The 12,966-nt window shown below is 42.0% G+C and overlaps 1 protein-coding gene across 1 annotated transcript in view; it reads right to left on the reverse strand.

Moving 5' to 3' along the window:
- The window catches only part of HERC2 (HECT and RLD domain containing E3 ubiquitin protein ligase 2), a 128,009-nt gene that overhangs the window by 8,989 nt on the left and 106,054 nt on the right, over positions 1–12,966 (reverse strand). Inside the window, exons 82-87 of the mRNA XM_054973254.1 lie at positions 12,163–12,254; positions 10,069–10,208; positions 5,756–5,943; positions 4,489–4,686; positions 2,275–2,358; positions 474–615 (exon numbers count right to left, since the gene is read on the reverse strand). Of these exons, the coding sequence (XP_054829229.1) occupies positions 474–615; positions 2,275–2,358; positions 4,489–4,686; positions 5,756–5,943; positions 10,069–10,208; positions 12,163–12,254 (844 nt within the window). The remainder of the gene's footprint in view (positions 1–473; positions 616–2,274; positions 2,359–4,488; positions 4,687–5,755; positions 5,944–10,068; positions 10,209–12,162; positions 12,255–12,966) is intronic.

Here is a 12,966-nt window from a genome sequence, read left to right on the forward strand (position 1 = left end):
TTCATACGCCATAATCATTAAGAGAAAGGCATTTCTCCCCATCTGACACAGGATAAAAATTACTAACATGAAAAGAGACAATATGCAGCTTAACAATACATTCTGAAAAACTGCATAAGGGAACCTATACACTGTTAGCAATTTATTTCAGCAAGCTCATAAGAATGTTGATATAGCCTTGAATTGTATTCTTTCAGATGAAACTGAAATCAGTTCAGTTTGGTTTTTCCACCACTAGCATAAAGTGAAATACAAATCAGAAAACACTTTTAGTGCAAATAAATGTACAAATACATGAGAGGCCTCATCATTAATCTTTTATACATCTGAATTGCACATTTGATTTCTACAAATACTACAGCTGAAGCAGCTTTCTCCTTCACTATGACAAGAATAGAATCGTTTAAAAAAAAAGAATGGAATCATTTTGATTGATAATTAGAAATTAGAAAAACTAAATATAAAATGCTTACCAACAAACTTGACTTTCCAAACACGATGGGGCAGAAGGAGGCTATCTGGGCTGAATGAGCTCATTTTAGCACACATCTGTCCAAAAACAGATTTTGTGCCATCTGGACCAGCCAATCCTCCTTTACTTCTAGAACGTTTTACCTGAATGTAGAAAAGTGAATGCTTTTTAACAAAGAAAGTCTAGATGGTTGCAACACGGGGGCATTTTCACACAAAGAAAAACGGTATGTGTACCAGTCAAATGAATTACCACAGTAACTCATTGCAGCAAGAGTTTTAAAAGGCACACACTGATGTTAGTATGGGGTAGTGGTCAGAGTGCTGGACTAGGGTCTGGAAGACCGAGGTTCAATTTCTCCTTAATCCTGCTTCAACTTCCTCTGAACAGTTTACTGTAATATGTATATTGCATTTCTTTGGGCTCCCAGTTCATCCCCTCAACATTTCCAACTGAAACACAGCAGAAAAGCTCTCTCTCAGACATGAAGGAGAATTGGTCCTTTTCAGAGATATTGGTCTGATTTCATATTAGGCAGTTCCTTATGAATTCATGTAACCTTTCTGCAAGATACAGTATATAGTGTTACTGGATTCTCCGTTTGAACTCCACAATAATAGTATTATGAGCTTTAAACATTCTTAAATATGAAGAAGTTCCGAAAATACAATGCTGGCATTTAATATGCTCTCTAACCTTAACAGCATCTTGTCTCTAGATTAAGTTCAAGCCCTTTTCTGCCCCTCACTCCTCCCCTTTCCAGGAAAAAAAGAAAGGCATACTAGGAAAAATTAAGTATGATGTAAAGAGAAACCTGGTTACACACAGCAATACTGTGATAAAAGCAGGCTAAACTTCCTTTACAAACTATAATCCATATAATAAAACAATACTTTATATTCAGACTTCGAAGAAATTCTTTTTGAAAAGGCACTTCTGGCCTAAGGCTTGACATTAGACTATTCCACGTCAATGAATGGGGAAAAAAGTTCTTATAATAATCACTTCCTTCACCAATGTGACCACATGTGATGTCTAAGAGTTCAGTTTCCTGATCCTTAATTGTACTTGAGGCCATTTTGATGTACTCAAAGTCATGTAAGCAAAGTCCAATCAAATCATGTGAAAGAAGGTACGGAGATAAAGCATGATTTCCTTTTCATATCCTTATTTTGTGTTTTAATGAATGCATAATACAGGCAAATGTATTATACTGGTGTCAACAAATGACCTTTTATGCAGCACTCAGATGACTCTCTCTTTTTTTAGGTTTAGTCCCTTTTAAAATCAATCATGCTAAAAAAAGGAGAAATCAAAGATTATAAGAGATTTACAATATCATGGAAAACCATCCAATTTTAACTGGGCCATGCCTCTAAAAGCCAGACAACTGAACTTCCATAGGCCTACCTATGCAATCTTTACCACCCCCACCCCATCCAACTTTGATGGGCAAACAACACAGATTAGAGCTACACACCTTAGGCTCTCCACATATATTCACACAGACACAAGGCACGCACAATTCCAGTCTTCTACCATGCACAGGCCCAATTAAAACCACAGCTTCACAGGTATCTCATTCCTATCAAAATGTTTATTTATAGCCTTTTTTCATAGTTTAAGAGATTTTCAAAGAAGTGAAGCATGGCAGTGGTAAGCTGCATTCTTGCAAAAAGAGGTAGCTCAAAAAATCACCAGCATGACAATCCCTGAGAACTAACACTCAGGGGCCTAGCAGAAGATTTATGCTAACAGCAGGTTCAAAGTTCATGGTACCCCTAAATATGGCATATGCTTACCTGTATTCTGTTAAGTTCTACAACCGGCCCATGTTGCCGATCTCTCACCATTGTTGCTTGCACAACTTTTCTGAAAGCCGCCTCCTAAGGAAGAAGAAAAAAATTGTATATTTACTGCACTGGCCTATCCCTGAGTTAGTCTCAACAGCCAGGACAGTATTGTTGCTAAACCCTCCTCCATAGGGAGAACATAATGCAATATTAGCAGGAGACATGAGAAATAGACCAATAGTGTTGTGCTGGTAGGATGGGGCAGCAAGGGGTGGAACCTATTCCTTAAAGCAGAACAGAAGAGCATCCAAGCAACAGCATCATCTCATACTTCCTCCAAAACATCTCATTAGGATTTGTTGAGAATTAGTAGAATTCATAAGACTAAGATGGGAGGCTTTTAAAAAAAATTATCTTCCCTACTTGTTGGAAACTTTTTTTGATTTTTGGTTTCATTAACAGCAAGTAACTTGTGATTTGTATAACTGTGCCAAGTTTCCTGTAAAAAGTTGTTTGTGATCACAGAATCATAGGGTTGGAAGGGACCTCTAGGGTCATCTAGTCCAACCCCCTGCACAATGCAGGAAATTCACAACTACCCCCAGCAACTTCCCCAGTGACCCTTGCTCCATGCCCAGAAGATGGCAAAACACCTCCAGGATCTCTAGCCAAACTGGCCTGTAGAAAATTGCTACCTGACCCCAAGGTGGCAATCAGCCTTACCCTGGGCATGTTAGAAGGGCCCTAAGAACTAAGCACTGATGTAACCCATTCTGCCCTCCCCCTCATGATCTGCCCAGGTTCACAGAATCAGCATCACTGATATTTTGGTTGATTACGTTGCTAATTTATTTGGTAATAATCGTATTCTCTCTTTCTTATATGATTTATTGCTTTATTATTGTGGTGGTTGCTTGTTGTTGTATGAGTATAATTAAAAAACAAATCCCAACAAGTATCTACTCACAGGATCTGCCTGTTGCAAGTGCTACCATTTGGCTCATTTACTATTCTTATGCCTTTTTTGCATCTTTTCACAAGCAACCAGGCAGCTACTCAGCACAGGGAAAAAGATGTTCCCTCCCAGCCTTGCTAGACAACATGGAGACTCAGTAATTCTTTCATGGGCTTGCCTTCTTTTTGCCCTAGCAGGACTTCCCAGGATGCATTGTAACTGGTGAAGCATCACCCAGCAGGGGCACTGATGGGGACAGCTGCATCTGTGTTCTTCAGTCATAATGCAGCTGCCAAAGCTAAAGAGACCCTGCAAGAACAGAATGAATGGCTATCCCATTCTCTTGTGATGCTATCAGAAATCATTCCACTGTTCTACAGAAACAATGACTGTTTCTGTGACATCTGTTCTGATGACAGCAAATAAGGAATCTCCCCACAGCCCTAAGACCACTTGTAGGTGATGTGTCTCTACTGTTCCACCAAGCTATGGCTCCACACAAGACCCCCTCCAGATTGGTCTGGAATCCCTTGTTTCCTGCAAGGGAAGAAAGGAGAGGGTGGCAATTTGTCACAGAAATGTGCTCCTGGTCTCATCACAGGTCCTCCTCCTATCTGCTTCTGGCTTTGTGTGGCTAGAGTGATGTTCTGGCAGTGGAAGTCTTCAGGTGTTAGCTCTGCTGCCTCTCCACATGTGTAATTCTTGTTGCCAGTAGGCTATCCCTTTCCCAAAAGGCAAACAGGTGGGTAACTGTGGAAGTTGCTAGTGATGGTATGAAGCTGGATGCCAGTATATCTGCATTAACTTTGTTCCAGTACAGTTCTTATGGTTTCCACTTGTCTGCTGAGTATGCACCAGATTGTTGACTACATTACTCCAACAACAACTATGACAGAGTAGCTGGTTCAACGAAACAGGACCATCGGACTGAGCAGCTAGTGTTCTTCATAAGTGTGAGTATCTGATGCTTCAAAATCACTGAATTAGAGCAAACAGTATGTTATGTTTGCAACATGATTGGTGCTGTATAGCTGCTCCCCCACAGCTAGTGCCAACACAAAGACACTGTTTGCATCACCTTGGTAGCATGGATCATGTGATGAGATCTGAACTGTGAAAGTGGACTAGTAGCATTTCAGCAGCAGCATCACCATCATCATTATTATTATAGTCCATACTACACCAGGGAGCCTACACAGAAGACCTTAGGAAATTTCCTAGCAAGTGATTTTCTTTTCTTTAGTGAAATGTTGAAGGCTGACATATACCTTTCCTTGAGAGATCAAAATTCCACGTAACGTATCAAATCCCACGGATGGACCCTGGCCAGTCTCATCAAGGCGTCCTTCAAGATCAAACATGGGAATGCAAGGGCAAAATAGTTCAGAGATGTGATGCAGTAAAAGCAACCTGTTCCTCAAGGCAATTATAGGAATTTCCTGTAGATGATTATACTCCATAGGAACCTAGAATAATCACATTGTTTGGGTTTAATATGTGCTTAACTATTAATATGCAGTTGCTTTATAAGATATTACTAGAACCAGAATTCAGTTGTTAATTAGCTTGTCTGTTGAAACATCCCAATACTGACATTATTTGGTATTTCAGAAGTTTTACAGATGACAAAAACAAATAGGATTTCTAAAGTCTAGTTAGCTGCGCCATGAAGACTCCCATCAACATTTCCCTACAACATTGTGCCTGACAGCATTGCTGCTCGAGATAATAGCTGAAGTGAGAAGTAAAGGGAGAGAAACTAATCACCCTACACCCATTCTCACCAATTTCTTCCCAAATACCTTTCACGCTAAAGATATTTTATGCTTAATTAAGCATCTTTCCTGTACTGGTCTAATGTAATGCCAGCCCACTAGGCACTGAACTTGTTTTAGAATGATATAAAACTTCCTAGGACTTTCAATGACTTTACAGCTTGCATCCAGGCGGAGAACTACAGGCATAGAACCCACATACAGAACTACATGCAGGGCATAGTGATCATGGCTCAGCCCAAATTCTCTGTATTTTGTAGAATTTTTCAACAATGCCAGCAAAAGAAGTTATGTTTGTTTTTTATTTATACCGTTTTTCTCTCAGACTGGGCTCTAAAGAGGCTTATCACATCATTCTGCCCTCGTCCACCTTATCCTCACTGTAACGACCCTATTAGGTGGGTTAGGCTGAGCGTCTGATGGACTCAGGACCACCCAGTGAGCTTCCACAGCATGGTGAGGATTCAAACCAAGTTGCCCCAGGTCCGAGACAAGTATTCTAACCACAGTACCACTCCAGCTCCCTGTTTACCTGTTCTAATCCCTCTGCCCCTGCTTCATCACATCACAAAATCTATTATGATGTCAGCCCAATATTGAAACTTGCCCGTGTGAATGATTCAGCAATAAAGAAAAACTAGAAATTGTACTGAAGCAGCTCAACCCTAACAATAATGTTACATAGCCAATTATTAAACAATATGATCAATAGGATATTTCACAAAGAGTTTTAAAAGCTGACTGTAAAGATGCACTTTACCTGGGTTGGGAGCTTGCCTGCATTAGCGGGCTTACTGGTGGACCAGGCTAAGGTATGTGCTGAGCCACAGGCCACTCTGTTGATCTTTTTACCCTGAAGTGCTGCAACCAGCCGTGGTCTTTGGATAGCATTAGTTGTCCCATCTCCAAGCTGTCCTTCATCATTATCACCCCAAGTGTACACTTCACCTAAATCAATCAAAATGACTATTTTACCACAGAATGGGGACACACAAAACATTTTATGTTATTTCAAATGGCAAATATTTACAGAAGAGCCCGGTAATGAAAATGCAACCTGCTTAGCAGAATTTAAAAGAAAACTATCTAAGAATTTACAGATACTTATTTTCATGGTTACTGTGTATTAACGTATTATTACCTGCAGAACAAACAAGCAGGAATATTGTAATCAAAGGAAAGGAACTGGGGATCCTAAGAAATAAGAGAAGCTATGCTAACGCTCATTTAGGAAATTGTCAAGGAAAATTTGCAAATAAAAAAGGGTCATGGGTAAAGAGATTATTGCTACAATAAAGGATGGTTTCAGTGGCTGCAAGTGTGTGTACAGTACACACATGCAATCACTCCTGTTAAACTCAGCTTCTTCAACAGTATTCCTAAACTGCAATACTGCTCTAAATCCTACCCTCCCTACCCCGGTTACTGAAGCCGTGTCACCTCATCCACATACTACTAGGCAGAAACACAAAACACACTTTGTGGCCACCATATTAAAATTTCCAAAGGGCTCTACATGGGAACACAGCATTACCACCCCACACACAGTCACAAAGAAATGGGGTGAGTGTTGATACTATTTATCTCCATATGAAGGAACTTACTGATGATCAACAGATGGTTAAAAATATCAATTATATTTATAATATGTGAGGGAGAGAATAAATGCATGGCTGTTCCACATATCACTCATCTTTTTAAAAAAAATGAAAACCAGCCCTCAGAGGCTCTGATAAAGAAGAGGGAGAGGAGAAGGAAGAAACCCCGTCTCTCCATCTATGGTGTGTCCTCAGATACTGTTTAATGTCATTCACCACTTTCTGAATAATGTAAGCACAGAGGTCCAGGTAGAGTGAAGCCTCATCGAGGATGCCTGCAGAGGGAGGGAAAAGGAGACACCCCCACCCAAAGGCAAATTAGGCCTCCTGTCTGCCCCTCTCCACAACTGCCTTAGAGATCACTTCCTGCCACCAAGGAAGATTGAAGCTGCCCTTTCAGCACTGCTATTTGCTGGGGCGTCTTGGCCTTATGTAGTCAAAAGGGTGGGGTGCCAACTCACATGAGCTGCAGCAGTTCCACTGAAAGGCCCAGCCACCACTGGTTCTCCTGAGTAGGAAATGGCTGTCTATCTACTCCCCATCCCTGCCAGTGATTTGGCAGGGGGACAGGACAGCAGCAACTGAAACAGCAGCATTGGCTGTTGCTTCAGAGGCTCATCCCAGGGCCCCAGAAGAATCAACCTGGCTGTTGCTCCTAGTCAATTACAGCTTACCTTCTAGATGTGAACCCTAGCACTGTCTTGAGAATCCTTGACTCAAATTAAAGTGCTAGGGAGGAAAATATTAGAAAAGGGAGGAGAAGGACATTTAATGAAATGATTGAGAAAATATTGACTGGAGAACAGAAGAACAGCCAGGGCAAGAAGATTACACATCTAAGAAGGATATGTAAAAATGGAGAAGAAAAAGGGGAGGAAGGAAGAAGGGAGATAACTGGTTGGAAAAATAAGGACTATAAGGCTGTGGCAACCATGTCAAACACATAGCAACATACATGGAAGCAAAAACTGTTTGTTCACATTAGCACTTCAAGTAACAGTTGCCAGGCCCAATTATTAAATCACACGTTCTGGGATTTTTGCACTCCAGTATACAGATAAACAGGTTCATTGTGTATTAAAACAGAGTTGTACTTACCTGTAACTGTTGTTCATTGAGTGTTCTTCTGTGCAGGCACACATGGGATAGTAATAATAAAGAGCACATGGTGGGGAAAGAGGGGAAGATGAGTGCCTGCACAGACTTACACTCGATGAACTACAGTTACAGGTAAGTGCAACTCTGTTTTCATCGTTGTGTCTTCTATGCAGCCCTACATGGGAGATTAGCAAGCTAACTTACCCAGGAGGTAGGCATGAAGCTCTTTAACAGAAAAGACTCTTCACGATTGCCTGGCCAACAGCAGTATCCCTTCGGAAGTCTAGGTCAATGTCATAATGTTTGATGAATGTGGACTGCATAGACCAGGTGGCCACCTTACACAGTTCCACTAAAGGGATGCCCAAGCTGAAGGCCAATTAATGTGGATTGCGCCTTTGTAGAGTGCACTCTTACATGCAGTGAACATGGTTGTTTAGCTTGCTTATAAAAGTCCTTAATGAGCCAAACTATCCAATTTGAAATGGTCTATGTGGTGACCTTCAAACCTTTTCTGGAACCTTTAATTGAGACAAAGAGTTTAGGATCCTTTAAGAAAAGAGCTGTTCTGTACAAGCAGAAACACAAAGTACGTTTAACATGAGGGTGAAAGAAAACATGACCTTCAGCAGAAAGGGAAGGCTTGGACAGAGGATGACCTTATCTGCAAACATCTTAATGAAAGCAGGGACATATCTCAGGGCTTGCAATTCACTCACCCTCCTAGCTGAGGTTATAGCCACCAGAAAAGCGGTTTTCAGAACCTTAAGGGAGTAGAAAGCTAGAGGCTCGAAAGGTTTATGCATGAGTGAAGCGAAAACCAAGCAAAGACTCCACTGTGGAATCCGCCTGGATGCTGGAGGGTATAGATTTGCTAAACCTCTTAAGAAATACTTGCATTGTGGTTGGGCAAAAAGCGATTTCCCATCTATATTGTCATGGTAGGCCAAGATGGCCGCTAGGTGAACCTTAATAGAGGAGTTAGCCAAACCTTGGTCCTTTAGCTAGACCAAATAGTGCAACACAGATGGTAATGAGGCAGAAACAGGGTTCAAGTTGTTATCTGTGGCCCAAAGAGAAATCCTTTTCCATTTGGCTAGGTACAATTTCCTGGTGGACAGTCTCCTAGCGTGCAATAAGACCTTCTGGGCTGGGGAGGAGAAACTCAGACCAGAGGGGATATGTACCAGGCCGATTGAGTTACTGGAACCAACTGACCCTTTTTAAAAACAATAGGCACCAAGACTGCTAGAGGAACGAAGGAGGTCCATTCTAAGTGCTGCGGTACTTTATCTGTGGCACTAGTATTCTCGGAGTCTATAGCACCCTTCAGGGCTGACTCCCAAAGAGCAGCTTTCAATCTCAACTCCCTTTCTTGGCACGCTTTGGGCATAGACTGTTTACAGACTGCACACCTCAAGGTGTCATGGGCCTCGCCCAGACATAACAAGCATTTGTCGTGCCTATCCGATTGGGCCATCTTCATACCACAACGTGTATACTTCTTGAAGAGGGCCTTCGAAGCCATAGATCCAAAGACCCAAATTCTTATCAACAAATAGGAACCAGGGAGCAAAGTGAAGACATGTCGTTCTTCAGCAGTGGCTAAAGAAGAACTGAGGGAGGGAGCCACACTTTTATAGCCATGCCAGGAGAAAAGCGCACAAAAAGCCTGGGCGAGTGACTCACACCATGAGGAGCTTTAGAACATCTGTGCTGGTCTGTGCAGATCCCATATGGGAGAACAGAGAAAACACTATGATGAACTGTTGTTCTTTGAGTAGTTATTACAGTCCCATACTAATTTATGCCCCATGGACATTTTAACAAGGTACTTGGCCCTGTTCCCTATTGACTGAACACAGTAAAAACAGCTAAGTCTGAAAAGTCCCTTCACAAGCATTGAGATGATATTTGAAAGTTATGAAATGTATTAGGGTTTAATGCAAATATGTGCCAGTACTTGACCAGTAGAGAAACCACCTTATTTATTTAGAATATTTTTATGCTGCCTCTCCAGGAACCTGCCCAAAGCATCTTACAAAATAAAAATTAAAAAATTTAAAAGATATTTATTCAAATCTAGCACTAAAAAAGCCCCAGCCCAGCATAAAAACATAGACCGTAGACAGCTTAAAACAACAGTTTCCATTCTAACAGTATTTTAAAAGAATAACCTCTTAATTAAAATCTGAGTGAAAAAACGTTTTGGCCCGGCATCTTAAAAAAAAAGAAGAAGAAGCAGGGATGGACCACTCTCTATACATTTTTGCACCAATTAACAATTTGCTGCCTTCCCTGTCCCCTCCAAAATGCTCATATTTAAAACTTAAATACTGGGGGTGGGGGTGGGGAAACCAATAGTTATTCTACATACCGTCTTCCGTGCAGCATACACAATGTAAAGAGCCAGTTGCAATGGCAATTACTTTCTTTCCTTGTAATCCCTGGACTTGTCGTGGTCTCCTAACATGGTCATCGGATCCATGGCCTAATCGATGGTAATCTCCTTTGCCCCTGCATTAAATACACAAGTGATTCTCTTGCTTTCTCCAACTGACAATTTTACATATTACAATTCTATTTATAAGCTTCTATGCCCTATGTTTAAATATCAAATGCTAGGGGGGGAAAGACCACTCGGTGCTTCTTAGTTTTGTAAGAGACATGTGTTCTACAAATGTAATGCCTCACATCATGTTACAACAAGCAGCGGACCTGCAGATTTGCAGGAGAATCTTATTTTTGCCTCCCTCACACCTTCCTCTTTCCTTTCCATGAAAACCCCAATAGCTTCTCCCCTTCTCCTACTTTTTTCACTCCTCATCTACCCAGCAACCTACCTTTGTCCCCCTTTCTTCAGCTTTCCCTCCTTGCCTTGCCCTGGCAACTAGGGCTGTACGGTTCGGGTTTTGCTTCAGGTAAAGTTACCCAAAGCAACCCGATTCGGAATGCTTTGGTATTCCCTGAAGCGGGGCCAGCATGCTGGCCCCACTTCAGAATACCGAAGCAAAGCTTACCGAAGCATTTGGAAATGCTTCGGAAAGCTTTGGGGCTTGTTTAAAAGGCCCTGTCGCTGCTTGCAAGCAGCGGCGGGGCCCTTTAAACATTAACCCCCACCTCCCCCGCCACCTACCTTGCAGTGGCTCCAGGCCGGTTCCTCTGCCGCTGCCGTGCTGCCACCCGAGCCTGCGGGGTGGTGGGGAAGGCCGGAGCCACCTCCTCCAGCCCTTCCTGCCCCTCAAATGGCCGCAGTGTGCCAGCGCCATGGCAGCCATTTGAGGAACAGGAAGGGCCGGAGGAGGTGGCTGCAGCCTTCCCCACCACCCCGCAGGCTTGGGCGGCAGCACGGCGGTGGCAGAGGAGCTGGCTGACTCCAAGCCACGCAGCCTTGTGCTGCTGCTGTTGCCGCCGCCCAGCTGATAACCCAGGTAAGTGGGTGGGGGTTGGAGGAATCTCCCCAGGGTTGGGTGAGCGGTGGAGGGGTTGCCCCAGGGAGGGTGGGTGGTGGTGGTGGGGAGTTCCCCCCCTCACTTCAGTATGCTCTGAATCTTCACGGAGCATACCGAAGCGATTCCCGACCCCCGAATCTGAAGCGGCTTGCTGCTTCGGATTTGGGGGTATTCCGAATCAGTTTCCCGCTTCAGGTAAACCCGAAGCAGGAATACCGAATCTACCCACCTGTGCACAGCCCTACTGGCAACTTCTACCCAGGAAAACTATGGCCCAGTTGTGAGGTGTTGTCTGCTGGACCAGGCACAGTTTCATGAAGGGGAATCCGCAAGAACTCAGGACTACCTCAGGTTTTTTCCCTGCATCCCTGTCTCCACACTATTTCCTCTTTCCCTCCTCTCAGCAAAACCCATTTCCTCTACCCTTTCTTTGCTTTCTTATCTCCCACCCACCAACCTAACTTTTATTTGCCCATCTTCAGCAACAGTTGCCTGGTGACTGCTGCCAGGTATTGGCCCTGATGAGTCCTCCCTCAAGAGCCAAAACAGTCCTGGAAAGAGTCCTGCCCTATGCCTCTGCCTTTTACTGACAGAAACCAGGTCCTGAAGGCTTGCAATACTGTGTGGTTGCCCAGCAACAGCCACTGACAGCATTTAATTTTTAAACCTAAAGCCTCTGCTTCTATTATTTTGGCATGTTTTAACTCCCCCACCCCCCATGTACTTTTTTAGTTTTCAAATTTTTCTGCAAACCTGGAGCTTTTCAGGTTTGTAGAAAGATCTATTTTCTGCTTAAGGCTCCAATCTCTGGATTTCACCATCCATAGATTTGTCCACATTGAGGATTAGATATACTGATACTAGTATATTTATGTAATATACTTGTACCTTGCTCACTCCATAAAATATTCTCAGGGTAGTTTATGGCACTCAAATAAAACTAAAACCTTATTACAAACTTTGTAAAAACAGTAAGTTTTGCTAAGAATATATTCACTATTAACAGCAAATGTACTTACCAGGTATACACTGCTCCCGATTTGGTAAGGGCCACAGAAAACTGTGAGCCACATTCCACTTTAACGACACCAACGCCTGTGAGAGAATCAATCTAGGAGGACAATTTGAACATAACTCAAAAGTGAGGACAACTCCAGATCTTTGCAGGATATCTTAAAATAAAAGCTTACTTAAAATCTAGTCGGAGATATTAAAATCATTTAAAATAAACTGATCTCTCTCATTGCTTAGATAAGTCAATTTATGTGATCTCTTTATTTAATAAAGCAGACATGACCTACAGAACCAATATTTATTCACAAACAGGAAAATAAAACTGGAGAAAATGAAAGCAACATCTGGAGAAATGCTTTCAATGCTCTTTTATCAGTGATACCCAAACAAAGAGGTGACAACTATATTGTAAAGTCTTACAATAAGACAGAAATAATAACACATAGTACCTTGGAGATTTAAAAATACATTTGACTCTGTAGAAGTATCAGAAATTATGTCAAGCAAAGAGTGTCCAAAAACTGGAAGTGGGAGATTTTCTAATTTTTTCTTTAGTGATTTCAAGATATCTTAGAAATTTTAGAAGATTTTGACATTTTGTTTTAAGTTTTTAAGAAGGGAAACAGACTTTAAAAGGTCTAAATATAAAGAATGTTGGCTAAAAATGTCTTCCAGAACAACCAGACTTCTGCAGAATCTTACATCACCTTCTAATGGGAACAAAATGAACCTGTCAAAGTCTTAGAAATTATTCAGATAAGAACAGATTGCAGTACAGATGTTTCTGTGATGGAAAGAACAGAAAACAC

This window comes from Eublepharis macularius, chromosome 3, assembly GCF_028583425.1.
Source record: "Eublepharis macularius isolate TG4126 chromosome 3, MPM_Emac_v1.0, whole genome shotgun sequence".
NCBI lineage: Eukaryota > Metazoa > Chordata > Lepidosauria > Squamata > Eublepharidae > Eublepharis > Eublepharis macularius.